At 46.2% G+C, this 19,773-nt stretch overlaps 1 protein-coding gene across 1 annotated transcript in view; it reads left to right on the forward strand.

Annotated features, from left to right (window-relative positions):
• Positions 1–19,773, forward strand: part of LOC139402533 (immunoglobulin-like domain-containing receptor 2) — a 36,831-nt gene that overhangs the window by 5,284 nt on the left and 11,774 nt on the right. Inside the window, exons 2-4 of the mRNA XM_071146531.1 lie at positions 3,125–3,445; positions 10,541–10,660; positions 17,573–17,635. Coding sequence (XP_071002632.1) covers positions 3,125–3,445; positions 10,541–10,660; positions 17,573–17,635 — 504 coding nt within the window. The remainder of the gene's footprint in view (positions 1–3,124; positions 3,446–10,540; positions 10,661–17,572; positions 17,636–19,773) is intronic.

Here is a 19,773-nt window from a genome sequence, read left to right on the forward strand (position 1 = left end):
ATGCGTTGTGGCAGCTCCCCACACCAGGCTTCCAGTACGTCTCCTCAGTCCGGTGAGACCTGTTTCGGCTCCACGTACAGTGCCTTGCGAAAGTATTCGGCCCCCTTGAACTTTGCGACCTTTTGCCACATTTCAGGCTTCAAACATAAAGATATAAAACTGTATTTTTTTGTGAAGAATCAACAACAAGTGGGACACAATCATGAAGTGGAACGATATTTATTGGATATTTCAAACTTTTTTAACAAATCAAAAACTGAAAAATTGGGCGTGCAAAATTATTCAGCCCCCTTAAGTTAATACTTTGTAGCGCCACCTTTTGCTGCGATTACAGCTGTAAGTCGCTTGGGGTATGTCTCTATCAGTTTTGCACATCGAGAGACTGAACTTTTTTCCCATTCCTCCTTGCAAAACAGCTCGAGCTCAGTGAGGTTGGATGGAGAGCATTTGTGAACAGCAGTTTTCAGTTCTTTCCACAGATTCTCGATTGGATTCAGGTCTGGACTTTGACTTGGCCATTCTAACACCTGGATATGTTTATTTTTGAACCATTCCATTGTAGATTTTGCTTTATGTTTTGGATCATTGTCTTGTTGGAAGACAAATCTCCGTCCCAGTCTCAGGTCTTTTGCAGACTCCATCAGGTTTTCTTCCAGAATGGTCCTGTATTTGGCTCCATCCATCTTCCCATCAATTTTAACCATCTTCCCTGTCCCTGCTGAAGAAAAGCAGGCCCAAACCATGATGCTGCCACCACCATGTTTGACAGTGGTGATGGTGTGTTCAGGGTGATGAGCTGTGTTGCTTTTACGCCAAACATAACGTTTTGCATTGTTGCCAAAAAGTTCAATTTTGGTTTCATCTGACCAGAGCACCTTCTTCCACATGTTTGGTGTGTCTCCCAGGTGGCTTGTGGCAAACTTTAAACAACACTTTTTATGGATATCTTTAAGAAATGTCTTTCTTCTTGCCACTCTTCCATAAAGGCCAGATTTGTGCAATATACGACTGATTGTTGTCCTATGGACAGAGTCTCCCACCTCAGCTGTAGATCTCTGCAGTTCATCCAGAGTGATCATGGGCCTCTTGGCTGCATCTCTGATCAGTCTTCTCCTTGTCTGAGCTGAAAGTTTAGAGGGACGGCCAGGTCTTGGTAGATTTGCAGTGGTCTGATACTCCTTCCACTTCAATATTATCGCTTGCACAGTGCTCCTTGGGATGTTTAAAGCTTGGGAAATATTTTTGTATCCAAATCCGGCTTTAAACTTCTTCACAACAGTATCTCGGACCTGCCTGGTGTGTTCCTTGTTCTTCATGATGCTCTCTGCGCTTTTAACGGACCTCTGAGACAATCACAGTGCAGGTGCATTTATACGGAGACTTGATTACACACAGGTGGATTGTATTTATCATCATTAGTCATTCAGGTCAACATTGGATCATTCAGAGATCCTCACTGAACTTCTGGAGAGAGTTTGCTGCACTGAAAGTAAAGGGGCTGAATAATTTTGCACGCCCAATTTTTCAGTTTTTGATTTGTTAAAAAAGTTTGAAATATCCAATAAATGTCGTTCCACTTCATGATTGTGTCCCACTTGTTGTTGATTCTTCACAAAAAAATACAGTTTTATATCTTTATGTTTGAAGCCTGAAATGTGGCAAAAGGTCGCAAAGTTCAAGGGGGCCGAATACTTTCGCAAGGCACTGTACAAAGCCTCCAGTGATGATCCATGGCACGAAGCCTCCAGCGTTGATCCCCAGTCCGGACCTCCAGCGACGGTCCCCAGTCCGGAGCCTGCAGCGACAGTCCCCAGTCCGGAGCCTCCAGCGACGGTCGCCAGTCCGGAGCCTCCAGCGACGGTCCCCAGTCCGGAGCCTGCAGCGACGGTCCCCAGTCTGGAGCCTCCAGCGACGGTCCCCAGTCCGGACCTCCAGCGACGGTCCCCAGTCCGGAGCCTCCAGCGACGGTCCCCAGTCCGGAGCCTCCAGCGACGGTCCCCAGTCCGGAGCCTGCAGCGATGGTTCCCAGTCCGGAGCCTCCGGCGATGATCGGTGGTCTGGTTCCTCCGACGAGGATCTCCCAGCGGAGGGATCTGCGGGCGGAGGGGGATCTACATCCCGCACCGGAGCCACCGCCGTGAGGGATGCCCACCCGGACCCTCCCCTTTAGAGGCAGGTTTTGCGGCCGGAGTCCGCACCTTTGGGGGTACTGTCACGCCCTGGTATTAGAGAGGCTTTTATTCTCTATTTTATTTAGGCCAGGGTGTGACTAGGGTGGGCATTCTAGTTTCATTATTTCTATGTTTTCTATTTCTTTGTTTTTGGCCGAATGTGGTTCCCAATCAGAGGCAGCTGTCTATCGTTGTCTCTGATTGGGAATCATACTTAGGCAGCCTTTTTCCCCACCTGTGTTTTGTGGGTAGTTATTTTCTGTTTAGTGTCTGCACCTGACAGAACTGTTTTGTTTTTTCCCTTTGTTATTTTGTTGGAGTGTTTTTGAGTAATAAAGAATCATGAACACTTACCACGCTGCGTTTTGGTCCACGCCTTCTGACGACAGACGTTACAGTCAGACGAGCCTACTCTAGCTCTGTTTCACGTTGATGGTAACAGTAAGGTTGTATTTAACTGTGTTTTAGGAGCTTTGTGAGGCTGGAGGTGAACATTCACTAGATGATGTAATCACCGGTTGGTCTGAAGTGCTGGTCTCGTGGTGAATGTAGGAGGGCGGACAGGGCCACGCTGCTGATCTGGGGATTTCTCTCTATATGTCAGTTCACAGTGACACTGCCAGCTAGTCAGGTCCCAGATCTGTTTGTGCTAAGATGTAATCTCCTTGAAATGGCAATTAGTCTGTCTCTGTCTCTCTCTCTGTCTGTCTGTCTGTCTGTCTGTCTGTCTGTCTCTGTCTGTCTGTCTGTCTGTCTGTCTGTCTGTCTGTCTGTCTGTCTGTCTGTCTGTCTGTCTGTCTGTCTGTCTGTCTGTCTGTCTGTCTGTCTGTCTCTCTCTCTCTCTCTCTCTCTCTCTCTCTGTCTGTCTGTCTGTCTGTCTGTCTGTCTGTCTGTCTGTCTGTCTGTCTGTCTGTCTGTCTGTCTCTCTGTCTCTCTGTCTCTCTCTCCACCAGATCTCCCATCAAGCTCAGCCATCCAGGTCTCCTCTCGTGAAGACAAGAAGTATGCCACGCTGTTCCAGTCGGTGGTCCTGCCGTGTCAATACTCCAGCATGTCCACCCAGACGCCTGTGGTCCAATGGTGGTACAAGTCTTACTGCCGCGACCGCACCCGCGACGCCTTCAGCTTCCCGGAGGGCCTGGGGGTACGGGGCTCCTCGTCCCATCTAGACTGCTCCGATTCTAGCCGCACCGTCCGCGTGGTGGCCTCCGTCACCGGATCCTCCATCACCCTGGCCGAGCACTACAAGGGCAGAGATATTACTATCATCAACAGTAAGACATGGCACTCAATACTACTGTTGTTGATGATGCTATTACATCAGGAGGACTAGATGTCCAGGGAGGCTGGTCAGGTCCTCTAGATAAAAGACATGTCACTAGTGTTGTTGATGATGCTATTACATCAGGAAGACTATATGTCCAGGGAGGCTGGTCAGGTCTTCTAGATAAAAGACATGTCACTAGTGTTGTTGATGATGTTAGTACATCAGAGGGACTAGATGTTCAGGGAGGCTGGTCAGGTCCTCTAGATAAAAGACATGTCACTAGTGTTGTTGATGATGTTAGTACATCAGAGGGACTAGATGTTCAGGGAGGCTGGTCAGGTCCTCTAGATAAAAGACATGTCACTAGTGTTGTTGATGATGCTATTACATCAGGAAGACTAGATGTCCAGGGAGGCTGGTCAGGTCCTCTAGATAAAAGACATGTCACTAGTGTTGTTGATGATGCTATTACATCAGGAAGACTAGATGTCCAGGGAGGCTGGTCAGGTCCTCTAGATAAAAGACATGTCACTAGTGTTGTTGATGATGCTATTACATCAGGAAGACTATATGTCCAGGGAGGCTGGTCAGGTCTTCTAGATAAAAGACATGTCACTAGTGTTGTTGATGATGCTATTACATCAGGAAGACTAGATGTCCAGGGAGGCTGGTCAGGTCCTCTAGATAAAAGACATGTCACTAGTGTTGTTGATGATGTTATTACATCAGGAGGACTAGATGTCCAGGGAGGCTGGTCAGGTCCTCTAGATAAAAGACATGTCACTAGTGTTGTTGATGATGCTATTACATCAGGAGGACTAGATGTCCAGGGAGGCTGGTCAGGTCCTCTAGATAAAAGACATGTCACTAGTGTTGTTGATGATGTTATTACATCAGGAGGACTAGATGTCCAGGGAGGCTGGTCAGGTCCTCTAGATAAAAGACATGTCACTAGTGTTGTTGATGATGCTATTACATCAGGAAGACTATATGTCCAGGGAGGCTGGTCAGGTCCTCTAGATAAAACACATGTCACTAGTGTTGTTGATGATGCTATTACATCAGGAAGACTATATGTCCAGGGAGGCTGGTCAGGTCCTCTAGATAAAACACATGTCACTACTGTTGTTGATGATGCTATTACATCAGGAGGACTAGATGTCCAGGGAGGCTGGTCAGGTCCTCTAGATAAAAGACATGTCACTAGTGTTGTTGATGATGTTATTACATCAGGAGGACTAGATGTCCAGGGAGGCTGGTCAGGTCCTCTAGATAAAAGACATGTCACTAGTGTTGTTGATGATGCTATTACATCAGGAAGACTAGATGTCCAGGGAGGCTGGTCAGGTCCTCTAGATAAAAGACATGTCACTAGTGTTGTTGATGATGTTATTACATCAGGAGGACTAGATGTCCAGGGAGGCTGGTCAGGTCCTCTAGATAAAAGACATGTCACTAGTGTTGTTGATGATGCTATTACATCAGGAAGACTAGATGTCCAGGGAGGCTGGTCAGGTCCTCTAGATAAAAGACATGTCACTAGTGTTGTTGATGATGTTATTACATCAGGAGGACTAGATGTCCAGGGAGGCTGGTCAGGTCCTCTAGATAAAATACATGTCACTACTGTTGTTGATGATGTTATTACATCAGGAGGACTAGATGTCCAGGGAGGCTGGTCAGGTCCTCTAGATAAAAGACATGTCACTAGTGTTGTTGATGATGTTATTACATCAGGAGGACTAGATGTCCAGGGAGGCTGGTCAGGTCCTCTAGATAAAAGACATGTCACTAGTGTTGTTGATGATGCTATTACATCAGGAAGACTAGATGTCCAGGGAGGCTGGTCAGGTCCTCTAGATAAAAGACATGTCACTAGTGTTGTTGATGATGTTATTACATCAGGAGGACTAGATGTCCAGGGAGGCTGGTCAGGTCCTCTAGATAAAAGACATGTCACTACTGTTGTTGAAGATGTTATTACATCAGGAGGACTAGATGTCCAGGGAGGCTGGTCAGGTCCTCTAGATAAAAGACATGTCACTAGTGTTGTTGATGATGTTATTACATCAGGAGGACTAGATGTCCAGGGAGGCTGGTCAGGTCCAGCAGATCAAAATAAAGATCATGTAGATAAAGGTCACAGGTGGTTGAGGTCACAGGCAGGTCACAAGGCTGCCTCTCTTCTCAATTCCATAACACACACGTTGACATGCACCCACCCACATGCGTGTTGTGAGGTCCTCTGAAGAGACACTAAGTGGGTGTTGTGGAGGACAGGCAGGGTGATGAATAGGAAGAGACGTGATAGTCCGGCATCCCATTTTGACATAGCTACGTGGGGGACGCTCAGCCCGAACACTCACCTCCCCACAATCCCCAGCCAACGCGGCTCCACGTTCTCGTCTTCTATGCGTTTTAATGTGTTGACAGTTGGAGAAATTGCTTGAGCCACGCTAAGAATTCAAAGTATGAAAGTCAACGGTCCGACATTCTAGAACACTGCTGTGTGTACACATACACGTTTTGGACTCTGATAGCCGCTTTAGACTCATCGGTGAGCAGACAGGGAAAGAGAGCGAGAGAGAAAGATAGAGATGGATAGAGTAAGAGGGAGAGGAGAGAGAGACAGGGAAAGATGGAGAGAGAGAGAGAGAGAGAGAGGCGGAGAGGGAGACAGAGAGAGAGAGAGGGCAGGAGAGGGAAACAGAGAGAGAGAGAGAGAGAGCTGCAGAGAGAGAGAGAGCGAGGGGTGGAGAGAGAGAGAGAGCTGCAGAGAGAGAGAGAGAGAGGGAGCTGCAGAGAGAGAGAGAGGGGCGGAGAGGGAGACAGAGAGACAGAGAGAGAGTGCTGCATAGAGAGAGAGAGGGGCGGAGAGGGAGACAGAGAGAGAGAGCTGTAGAGAGAGGGGCGGAGAGGGAGACAGAGAGAGAGAGAGGGAGGGACGGAGAGGGAGACAGAGAGAGAGAGGGGGGAAAGAGGGAAAGGAATGGACCTGCAAGTGGACTCCAGATTTATTGAGCTGTAAATCAGGGATAAGAATCAACCCTCTCTTCTCCTGTGACCAGATGGACAAAAGAGGATTTTTTTCCCACATTGCTGTGCTTTAATGTTGTCCTCTCCCTCACACCTTGTTCTCTCTCTCTCTCTCTCTCTCTCTCTCTCTCTCTCTCTCTGTCTCTGTCTCTGTCTCTGTCTCTGTCTCTGTCTCTGTCTCTGTCTCTGTCTCTGTCTCTGTCTCTCTCTCTCTCTCTCTCTCTCTCTCTCTCTCTCTCTCTCTCCCTGTCTCTCTCTCTCTCTCTCTGTCTCTCTCTCTCTCTCTCTCTCTCTCTCCCTGTTCTCTCTCTCTGTTATCTCTCTCTCTCTCTGTTCTCTCTCCATCTTTCCCTCTCTGTCTCTCTCTGATGTGAGGCTCTTTAAAAGGAGCTCTCTCTGTTCTCTCTCTTCATCTGTCTCTCTCTGATGCGGGGCACTTCAAAAGGAGCTCTCTCTCTCTGTCTGTTCACTGTGAAGTCAGCCTTAATGGTTTGGCTCCTCTGGTGAACCCTGGAGTGGGCTCAAACACATTGAACTTCCTACCCTGTTCCAAGAATCTGTGGAGTAAGGATGGAGGAGGGGATGGGGGGGGGGGGGGGGGGATATACACATCAATATACACTATACACATCAATATACACATCAATATACACTATACACATCAAGATACACATGAATATACACTATACACATGAATATACACTATACACATCAAGATACAATATCAATATACACTATACACATCAATATACACTACACACGTCAATATACACATCAATATACACTATACACATCAATATACACTATACACATCAAGATACACATCAATATACACTATACACATCAATATACACTATACACATCAATATACACATCAATATACACTATACACATCAATATACACTATACACATCAATATACACATCAATATACACTATACACATCAATATACACTATACACATCAAGATACACATCAATATACACATCAATTTACACTATACACCTCAATATACACATCAATATACACATCAATATACACATCAATATACACTATACACATCAATATACACTACACACATCAAAAAACATCAATATACACTATACACATCAATATACACTATACACATCAATATACACTATACACATCAATATACACATCAATATACACTACACACATCAATATACGCACCAATATACACTATACACATCAATATACACTATACACATCAATATACACTATACACATCAATATACACATCAATATACACTATACACATACATATACACTACACACATCAATGTACACATCACTATACAATATACACATCAATATACACTATACACATCAATATACACTATACACAACAATATACACTATACACATCATGTTCACATCAATATACACTATACACATCAATATACACATCAATATACACTACACACATGCACTATACACACTATACACATCAATATACACTATACACATCAATATACACTACACACATCAATATACACTACACACATCAATATACACTATACACATCAATATACACTATACACATCAATATACACATCAATATACACTATACACATCAATATACACATCAATATACACTATACACATCAATATACACTACACACATCATGTTCACATCAATACACGAAAAGTTAAACACATTCATCATAGAAAACAAACACATTGTTCAGTAAAAATGTATTTAATCAGCCTTGAGGAACCAATTCACCCACTTTTAGAGAGCCTTGGAGATGATTCCACAAGTAAGGTGCAAAACAACTAAAAGCAGATTTGCTAAGTGATCTCCAGAGTGATCTCCAGAGTGATCTGCAGAGTGATCTGCAGAGTGATCTGCAGAGTGATCTCCAGAGTGATCTGCAGAGTGATCTGCAGAGTGATCTCCAGAGTGATCTGCAGAGTGATCTCCAGAGTGATCTGCAGAGTGATCTGCAGAGTGATCTCCAGAGTGATCTGCAGAGTGATCTCCAGAGTGATCTGCAGAGTGATCCTCCCTGAGACCGGGTCTGGTATCTCATACGTCTGTAAGTTAACATGGAGGTAAGGTACAGCGGAGGTTTATGCAGAAGGGAAAAGAAGAGTGCAGTGCGTCTATCTACGAGACTTCAAAGAGGCCCAGACTACTTTCTGATACAGAATGCAGTGACATGTACTGAACCTATTGTCCATAATAAAGTGTAGTGCAGTATTATAAACTGGCACCAAATGGGTTCAATACAGTGGCATGTTAATAGATATCCACTAAAACTATTTTCTGGTTGTCCATAGGATTTGAGACTTGCAGTCTCCTAACCCACAGCCCCACCTCCAGCCCGACCCCCAACAGGAAAGGCTGTTCATTATGCTTGTCTCTTCCTGTCCCTTAAATAGGTCTGTTTACATGTCCGCCTCACAATGGACTGACTGGTCTGCTGAAAGACTCCCTCCACAGAGTCCACCCGACCTCTCGCCTCCTTTACTGTTTATCACAACTCCTCCGTGGACTGTGTCAGACACAATGTTCCCTCCTCCTCCCCCTAACTGGCCAAAACAGTTGTCCTTGATGTCCTTGACAGTTGTCCTTGACGATCTTGATATTTATATTCTCAGTTGAAACCCGAGGTGACGTATTTGAGACTTCACATGGGAAGTTAAGGAATGTTGTAAGATAGTTTGACAGAGTAATGTTTAACAGAGTGATGTTTGACACAGTGATGTTTGACAGAGTGATGTTTGACACAGTGATGTTTGACAGAGTGATGAGTTAGATGTGCTGTTTGACAGAGTGATGTGTTAGATGTGCTGTTTGACAGAGTGCTGTTTTAGATGTGCTGTTTGACAGAGTGATGAGTTAGATGTGCTGTTTGACAGAGTGATGAGTTAGATGTGCTGTTTGACAGAGTGATGAGTTAGATGTGCTGTTTGACAGAGTGATGAGTTAGATGTGATGTTTGACAGAGTGCTGTTTGACAGAGTGATGAGTTAGATGTGCTGTTTGACAGAGTGATGAGTTAGATGTGCTGTTTGACAGAGTGCTGTTTGACAGAGTGATGAGTTAGATGTGCTGTTTGACAGAGTGATGAGTTAGATGTGATGTTTGACAGAGTGCTGTTTGACAGAGTGATGAGTTAGATGTGCTGTTTGACAGAGTGATGAGTTAGATGTGATGTTTGACAGAGTGCTGTTTGACAGAGTGATGAGTTAGATGTGCTGTTTGACAGAGTGATGAGTTAGATGTGCTGTTTGACAGAGTGCTGTTTGACAGAGTGATGAGTTAGATGTGCTGTTTGACAGAGTGATGAGTTAGATGTGCTGTTTGACAGAGTGATGAGTTAGATGTGATGTTTGACAGAGTGCTGTTTGACAGAGTGATGAGTTAGATGTGATGTTTGACAGAGTGATGAGTTAGATGTGATGTTTGACAGAGTGATGAGTTAGATGTGATGTTTGACAGAGTGATGAGTTAGATGTGCTGTTTGACAGAGTGATGTTTAACAGAGTGATGTTTGACAGAGTGATGTTTAACAGAGTGATGTTTGACAGAGTTAAGTTTAACAGAGTGATGTTTGACAGAGTGATGTTTAACAGAGTGATGTTTAACAGAGTGATGTTTGACAGAGTGATGTTTAACAGAGTAATGTTTGACAGAAGGATGTTTGACAGAGTGATGTTTAACAGAGTGATGTTTAACAGAGTGATGTTTGACAGAGTGATGAGTTAGATGTGATGTTTGACAGAGTGATGTTTAACAGAGTGATGTTTAACAGAGTGATGTTTAACAGAGTGATGTTTGACAGAGTGATGAGTTAGATGTGATGTTTAACAGAGTGATGTTTAACAGAGTGATGTTTAACAGAGTGATGTTTGACAGAGTGATGTTTGACAGAGTGATGTTTGACAGAGTGATGTTTAACAGAGTGATGTTTGACAGAGTGATGTTTGACAGAGTGATGTTTAACAGAGTGATGTTTGACAGAGTGATGTTTAACAGAGTGATGTGATACTTATTTTATTTTAATATCTTCTGTCTTCCTCCACCTCCCTCTCTCCAGAGGCTGACCTGCGTATCGGGGAGCTCCAGTGGGGAGACAGTGGGGTTTACCTGTGTAAGGTGATCATCTCTGACGACCTCGAGGGCAGGAATGAGGCCCCTGTGGAGCTTCTGGTGTTGGGTGAGTCCTCAACTCCCCTTCTCAGCCCTACCCTCTCCTCCCTCCAACCCTCCATCTCTCCCAGTCATCTACCACCCTGCCTCTGACCTACTGTCAGGTTGATCTCTCCCAGTCATCTACCACCCTGCCTCTGACCTATTGTCAGGTTGATCTCTCCAGTCATCTACCACCCTGCCTCTGACCTACTGTCAGGTTGATCTCTCCCAGTCATCTACCACCCTGCCTCAGACCTACTGTCAGGTTGATCTCTCCCAGTCATCTACCACCCTGCCTCTGACCTACTGTCAGGTTGATCTCTCCAGTCATCTACCACCCTGCCTCAGACCTACTGTCAGGTTGATCTCTCCCAGTCTGACATCTACCACCCTGCCTCTGACCTACTGCCAGGTTGATCTCTCCCAGTCTGACATCTACCACCCTGCCTCTGACCTACTGTCAGGTTGATCTCTCCCAGTCTGACATCTACCACCCTGCCTCTGACCTACTGTCAGGTTGATCTCTCCCAGTCTGACATCTACCACCCTGCCTCTGACCTACTGTCAGGTTGATCTCTCCCAGTCTGACATCTACCACCCTGCCTCTGACCTACTGTCAGGTTGTTCTCTCCCAGTCTGACATCTACCACCCTGCCTCTGACCTACTGTCAGGTTGATCTCTCCCAGTCTGACATCTACCACCCTGCCTCTGACCTACTGTCAGGTTGATCTCTCCCAGTCTGACATCTACCACCCTGCCTCTGACCTACTGTCAGGTTGATCTCTCCCAGTCTGACATCTACCACCCTGCCTCTGACCTACTGTCAGGTTGATCTCTCCCAGTCTGACATCTACCACCCTGCCTCTGACCTACTGCCAGGTTGCTAGGCAGTAGTCACTCCTGTTATGTAACCAGGCTCCGTTAGTCGTTAGCTAAGGAACATCTATCAATGGAAACAATGCAGCTATCATGTGAACAATAGAGGCCCATCATCTAGTGTAGAGATGTACAGGACTGAGTACTGTTGGGATAATAGTAGCCCATCATCTAGTGTAGAGATGTACAGGACTGAGTACTGTTGGGACAATAGTAGCCCATCATCTAGTGTAGAGATGTACAGGACTGAGTACTGTTGGGACAATAGTAGCCCATCATCTAGTGTAGTGATGTACAGGACTGAGTACTTTTGGGATAATAGTAGCCCATCATCTAGTGTAGAGATGTACAGGACTGAGTACTGTTAGGGAGGTGTCTTCTTGACATCCTGCCTGTTGGCTAGTGGGATAGGTCAGTCTGTGCCCACTCAGTGTAGTGTGTTGTAATGCTAATGCCTTTCCTGTGTGATATACTGTCTGTTAGCTGGGAAGGTACAACTTGCTTCCTTAGCATGAAAAGCAAGTGTCTGTTTGAGTGAATCCTGTGTGTGTGTGTGTGTGTGTGTGTGTGTGTGTGTGTGTGTGTGTGTGTGTGTGTGTGTGTGTGTGTGTGTGTGTGTGTGTGTGTGTGTGTGTGTGTGTGTGTGTGTGTGTGTGCATGTCTGCATTCATGCGTGTTTATGTATATTTATGTGTTGTTGCTCAACAATGGCGGCCTCACATCCCTGAGTGTGGTAACTAGCGTCGCCATGGTGACGCTCTGCGGGGCCATGTTGCTTGAGAGAGAGACCTTTTATTTGGCTGGCTGGCTCTCTATAACACACTACAGTCCAGGTGAACCATCCACTCAGCACTAAGTCCAGAGTCTCTATAACACACTGCAGTCCAGTAGAACCACCCACTCAGCACTAAGTCCAGAGTCTCTATAACACACTACAGTCCAGAGTCTCTATAACACACTACAGTCCAGAGTCTCTATAACACACTACAGTCCAGTAGAACCACCCACTCAGCACTAAGTCCAGAGTCTCTATAACACACTACAGTCCAGAGTCTCTATAACACACTACAGTCCAGAGTCTCTATAACACACTACAGTCCAGAGTCTCTATAACACACTACAGTCCAGAGTCTCTATAACACACTACAGTCCAGAGTCTCTATAACACACTACAGTCCAGAGGGTCTATAACACACTACAGTCCAGAGTCTCTATAACACACTACAGTCCAGAGTCTCTATAACACACTACAGTCCAGAGTCTCTATAACACACTACAGTCCAGAGTCTCTATAACACACTACAGTCCAGAGTCTCTATAACACACTACAGTCCAGAGTCTCTATAACACACTACAGTCCAGTAGAACCACATAGATAGATGGTCCTCATCACATCCCAGTGTTAAAGAGACAGAGACACATTTTGACCACTGAGCCTTTTCTTCTACTTACCATTTATATGTCTCTGCCTGCAGGAAGTTGAAGGTCGTTTCTGGAGCCGTTGCTAACTACTGTTTAATGCAATGACTGGAGGGCTACAGGAACAGCTAGCATGCTGTCACACCATCCCTTTAAACCACAGATGTCTGTCAGTGGACCATGTCCTCTGTGATGTGTAGTTTCTCTCACAGAACTACACCATCCCTTTAAACCACAGATGTCTGTCAGTGGACCATGTCCTCTGTGATGTGTAGTTTCTCTCACAGAACTACACCATCCCTTTAAACCACAGATGTCTGTCAGTGGACCATGTCCTCTGTGATGTGTAGTTTCTCTCACAGAACTACACCCTCCCTTTAAACCACAGTGGTCTGTCAGTGGACCATGTCCTCTGTGATGTGTAGTAGCTCTCACAGAACTACACCATCTCTTTAAACCACAGTGGTCTGTCAGTGGACCATGTCCTCTGTGATGTGTAGTTTCTCTCACAGAACTACACCATCCCTTTAAACCACAGTGGTCTGTCAGTGGACCATGTCCTCTGTGATGTGTAGTTTCTCTCACAGAACTACACCATCTCTTTAATCCACAGTGGTCTGTCAGGGGACCATGTCCTCTGTGATGTGTAGTTTCTCTCACAGAACTACATTGAGTAGAAATTGGGTTACCCCACATATTGACCTAGTTTAGTAGGAGCCACTTGTCGGGATTCCCACGGCAACAACCGGGTTTTCCTGTCGTCAGTAGGCTTGTTAGTGTGTGTTGTATTGTAGTCTTGTTAGTGTGTGTTGTATTTTAGGCTTGTTAGTGTGTGTTGTATTGTAGGCTTGTAAGGTCAGGTTCTCTGGTTGTGAAGGGGGCAGGAACAGTTTTCTCCACTTTAATAGTCAACACATGGGTCAGAGGTCATGGAAAGAACAAACGTCCAGACTGAGTGAAACAGAAAACCTTTAAACTCCTCTCTGCTTCATAATGACTGCCAGCCAGTCAGGCAACGGTGCGTTAGCCCAGTACCCAGCAGTGAGGGGAGGAATTCCAGGAGGAACTTCCAGCTAAGCTGCTCTTGATGTGGGCAAAGAGAGTCGGGCTGTCCAGGAGGGCCTTGGAGCTCCTACACTATTAAACCCTCTTCCTGTCTGTCTGATACTTACAACTCACTCTGAGAAAGTTGTTTTGCCTGAACAGGAACAATGTACTGACACGGGTCTGTATCAGGATCCATGCTTCAAACCACTGGAGGCCAGGACAGAGAGTCTACTTCTCAACACAGGACAGTCTGTCCTGTACCAGCCTGAACAATAGACAGATATGGGCAGCATATTGCCAAGGTTGGTATCAGGATCCCTGCTTCAAACCACTGGAGGCCAGGACAGAGAGTCTACTTCTCAACACAGGACAGTCTGTCCTGTACCAGCCTGAACAATAGACAGATATGGGCAGCATATTGCCAAGGTTGGTATCAGGATCCCTGCTTCAAACCACTGGAGGCCAGGACAGAGAGTCTACTTCTCAACACAGGACAGTCTGTCCTGTACCAGCCTGAACAATAGACAGATATGGGCAGCATATTGCCAAGGTTGGTATCAGGATCCCTGCTTCAAACCACTGGAGGCCAGGACAGAGAGTCTACTTCTCAACACAGGACAGTCTGTCCTGTACCAGCCTGAACAATAGACAGATATGGGCAGCATATTGCCAAGGTTGGTATCAGGATCCCTGCTTCAAACCACTGGAGGCCAGGACAGAGAGTCTACTTCTCAACACAGGACAGTCTGTCCTGTACCAGCCTGAACAATAGACAGATATGGGCAGCATATTGCCAAGGTTGGTATCAGGATCCCTGCTTCAAACCACTGGAGGCCAGGACAGAGAGTCTACTTCTCAACACAGGACAGTCTGTCCTGTACCAGCCTGAACAATAGACAGATATGGGCAGCATATTGCCAAGGTTGGTATCAGGATCCCTGCTTCAAACCACTGGAGGCCACAGGAGAAACATGGTGCTCCTTTGGGGTAATAGAAACATAGGTCTACACACTTCAACAAACTAACAGGGTTGTATTCCCTCAGGCAGGGTCCTACCCCAGGCAGGGTCCAACCCCAGGCAGGGTCCAACCCCAGGCAGGGTCCTACCCCAGGCAGGGTCCAACCCCAGGCAGGGTCCAACCTAGACAGGGTCCAACCCAGGCAGGGTCCAACCCAGGCAGGGTCCAACCCCAGGCAGGGTCCAACCCCAGGCAGGGTCCAACCCCAGGCAGGGTCCAACCCCAGGCAGGGTCCTACCCCAGGCAGGGTCCAACCCAGGCAGGGTCCAACCCCAGGCAGGGTCCAACCCCAGGCAGGGTCCTACCCCAGGCAGGGTCCAACCCCAGGCAGGGTCCTACCCCAGGCAGGGTCCAACCCCAGGCAGGGTCCAACCTAGACAGGGTCCAACCCAGGCAGGGTCCAACCCCAGGCAGGGTCCAACCTAGGCAGGGTCCAACCCCAGGCAGGGTCCAACCCCAGGCAGGGTCCAACCTAGGCAGCTATAGTAGGAGCATGTCAAGATGTATAGGTCAGGTTAATACAGGCTCTCATAGGAGGCTGAGCACACTTACAGCATTACAGCACTAATAACCTTCTGAATACCTTCTGTGTCTGACATCAACATGAGGGATTGAAGTCCTTTCTACGACACTCCAGGTTCGTATCCTTCTTTGAAAAAGTATTGCTTCACCTGCTACATTTCTAGTAGTGTGACAGGGACTCTGGTGTCAGCATGGTAGCAGCCAAGATACAATGGACTCCCTGTGTGTATTTTACATGTGTATCTCTATGGTTACTGTACAACATTCCAACACACTGCCAAGATCAAACAACCACATTATGGGGGGAAGTAAATGGTCTTCCCTAATCTCTCTCTCCATCCCCCTTTCTCTCTATTCCTCTCTCCCCTCTCACCCTCACTCTCCATCCCCCATGTCTCTCTCTTCCTCTTTCCCTCTCTCACCCTCACTCTCCATCCCCCATGTCTCTCTCTTCCTCTTTCCCTCTCTCACCCTCACTCTCCATCCCCCATTTCCTTCTTCCTCTTTCCCTCTCTCACCCTCACTCTCCATCCCCCATTTCTCTCTCTTCCTTTTTCCCTCTCTCACCCTCACACTCCATCCCCCATTTCTCTCTCTCCCCTCTCACCCTCACTCTCCATTCTCCATTTCTCTCTCTCTCTCTCCCTCCCTCTCTCTCTCGATCCTTCTCTCTCTCTCTCTCTCTCTCTCTCTCTCTCTATACCCCCCCCCCTTTCTCTCTTATTTTCTCTCCCCCCACCCCCACCCCTCCCCCTCTCTCTCTCGCACCAGCCTGTGCCACATTATAACACATTTGTGTGAGCGTGGCTAACCTTTTTTTTTGCAGAGTTGTATATGAAGTTGAAATATGAAGTAACTTTAGTGACTCACATCACCAGAGAGGGAAACAGTAAGAGACAGAGAGAACCTGTTATTGTAACACAGAGCTGCTGTTAGTGAGTTCACTGCCTGTGTATTTGTGACATCACTGTGATGCCACTGGTAATATCATCAACTCATTTGTCTACAGACTGACTGGAAGCTCCCCATTTCAATCCACTGCAGATAAAGTGAAGCAGCCCCAGGTTCAGTCAGTCTGTTTGAGTCAGGCTGTATTTCAAGGACATGTGGGGTGAAGGAAACACAGGCATATTTCTCTGCATCATTGCTTTTCAACAAAACCATATCAGTGACAACCACATTTAGACTAAAAGTGGCATATTCTGCAGGCTGGCATGTCCACCTTCATGACTCTTATATTGTCCAAATCTCTGTCTGCTGGCATGTCCACCTTCATGACTCTTATATTGTCCAAATCTCTGTCTGCTGGCATGTCCACCTTCATGACTCCTCTATTGTCCAAATCTCTGTCTGCTGGCATGTCCACCTTCATGACTCTTATATTGTCCAAATCTCTGTCTGCTGGCATGTCCACCTTCATGACTCTTATATTGTCCAAATCTCTGTCTGCTGGCATGTCCACCTTCATGACTCCTCTATTGTCCAAATCTCTGTCTGCTGGCATGTCCACCTTCTTGGCTCCTCTATTGTCCAAATTTCTGCAGGCTGGCATGTCCACCTTCTTGGCTCCTCTATTGTCCAAATCTCTGTCTGCTGGCATGTCCACCTTCATGACTCTTATATTGTCCAAATTTCTGCAGACTGGCATGTCCACCTTCATGACTCTTATATTGTCCAAATCTCTGTCTGCTGGCATGTCCACCTTCATGACTCTTATATTGTCCAAATTTCTGCAGGCTGTCATGTCCACCTTCTTGGCTCTTCGATTGTCCAAATCTCTGCCTGCTGTTGCCTCCTGTACTTCATTCTCCCTGACCTTTCCCATGACCCCTGACAATTCCTTTTTTAATTCAGTCGATTCAAGAAGTAAACTGAAATTCCAATTCCCCTCAATACTTAAAAAAAAGTGGAATAAGAATGTTGGTCCTGAATTGAAATGGAATTGACCCCAACCCTGCTACTCCCCTGTCTTCTGACCTCTCCTGCCCTCTGTCCTGTCTTGCCCTGCTCTGTCCTATCCTGTCCTTCACCTCTGCTCTTCTCCTCTCTCCAGGTAAGACAGGTACAGGTGTGTCAGATGATCTCCTGCCTGACTTTGATGTGAAGATTATGCCAGGTAGGTAGGGGCGTGTCCTCCTCACCTGTGTCTGTCTGTCTCTTCTTTTCACTCATTAACACAAAACTATTGCTTCTTCACTGCCCAATCAGCCTCATGTTGTTCTTTAGTAATCCAATCAGTTATCTTATTACAAATCAAACAAATTATTATGGTCAGTTTACTGTTGAACAATGAGAGAGAGAGCGAGAGAGACAGATCAGAGACAGAAAGAGACAAACCAGAGAGAGCGAGACCAGAGAGATAGGAAGAAAGAGAGAGAGACAGACCAGAGACAGAAAGAGACAGACCAGAGAGAGCGAGACCAGAGAGATAGGAAGAAAGAGAGAGAGAGACAGACCAGAGACAGAGAGAGACAGACCAGAGAGAGCGAGACCAGAGAGATAGGAAGAAAGAGAGAGAGACAGACCAGAGAGAGCGAGACCAGAGAGATAGGAAGAAAGAGAGAGAAACAGACCAGAGAGAGCGAGACCAGAGAGATAGGAAGAGAGAGAGAGACATACCAGAGAGAGCGAGATCAGAGAGATAGGAAGAAAGAGAGAGAGACAGACCAGAGAGAGCGAGACCAGAGAGATAGGAAGAAAGAGAGAGAGACCAGAGAGAGCGAGACCAGAGAGATAGGAAGAAAGAGAGAGAGACAGACCAGAGAGAGCGAGACCAGAGAGATAGGAAGAAAGAGAGAGAGACCAGAGAGAGCGAGACCAGAGAGATAGGAAGAAAGAGAGAGAGACCAGAGAGATAGGAAGAAAGAGAGAGAGACAGACCAGAGAGATAGGAAGAAAGAGAGTGAGAGAGAGAGACAGACCAGAGAGATAGGAAGAAAGAGAGAGAGACAGACCAGAGAGATAGGAAGAAAGAGAGAGAGACAGACCAGAGAGATAGGAAGAAAGAGAGAGAGACAGACCAGAGAGATAGGAAGAAAGAGAGAGAGACCAGAGAGAGCGAGACCAGAGAGATAGGAAGAAAGAGAGAGAGACAGACCAGAGAGATAAGAAGAAAGAGAGAGAGACAGACCAGAGAGATAGGAAGAAAGAGAGAGAGACAGACCAGAGAGATAGGAAGAAAGAGAGAGAGACAGACCAGAGAGATAGGAAGAAAGAGAGAGAGAGAGAGAGACAGACCAGAGAGATAGGAAGAAAGAGAGAGAGACAGACCAGAGAGATAAGAAGGAAGAGAGTGAGAGAGAGAGACAGACCAGAGAGATAGGAAGAAAGAGAGAGACTTGTGGTGTCTGACCCAGCCCAAAGGAAGTCCATCATTAGGGATTGTTATTGTGAGTAACATAATGATAGTGAGAGAGTTTACAGGATGGTTGAACAGGACATTATGGAGTAATGATGTTTACAGGATGGTTGAACTGGACATTATGGAGTAATGATGTTTACAGGATGGTTGAACAGGACATTATGGAGTAATGATGTTTACAGGATGGTTGAACTGGACATTACGGAGTAATGATGTTTACAGGATGGTTGAACGGGACATTACAGAGTAATGATGTTTACAGGATGGTTGAACGGGACATTATGGGAGTCAGAGAGAAGGGAGTTGATATTGTCTTCTGTCACATTCCCCAAATTCAGATGTTTCCTCATCTTGGAGGTTGTTGACAGATTTGGGTGCGATGGAAATGGCTTATTCAGTGATGACTCATTGACTCTCATTTCAAATGTTGATGTTGCATTAGTACGTGTTCTTAACAGCAGCTCCCACATCGTACTGTAGTGTTTGTGTTTAGCAGCTCCCACATTGTACTGTAGTGTTTGTGTTTAGCAGCTCCCACATCGTACTGTAGTGTTTGTGTTTAGCAGCTCCCACATCGTACTGTAGTGTTTGTGTTTAGCAGCTCCCACATCGTACTGTAATGTTTGTGTTTAGCAGCTCCCACATCGTACTGTAGTGTTTGTGTTTAGCAGCTCCCACATCGTACTGTAGTGTTTGTGTTTGTGTTTAGCAGCTCCCACATCGTACTGTAATGTTTGTGTTTAGCAGCTCCCACATCGTACTGTAATGTTTGTGTTTAGCAGCTCCCACATCGTACTGTAGTGTTTGTGTTTAGCAGCTCCCACATCGTACTGTAGTGTTTGTGTTTAGCAGCTCCCACATCATACTGTAGTGTTTGTGTTTAGCAGCTCCCA

Source organism: Oncorhynchus clarkii, unplaced genomic scaffold (assembly GCF_045791955.1).
Source record: "Oncorhynchus clarkii lewisi isolate Uvic-CL-2024 unplaced genomic scaffold, UVic_Ocla_1.0 unplaced_contig_8744_pilon_pilon, whole genome shotgun sequence".
In the NCBI taxonomy this organism is placed as follows: Eukaryota; Metazoa; Chordata; class Actinopteri; order Salmoniformes; family Salmonidae; genus Oncorhynchus; species Oncorhynchus clarkii.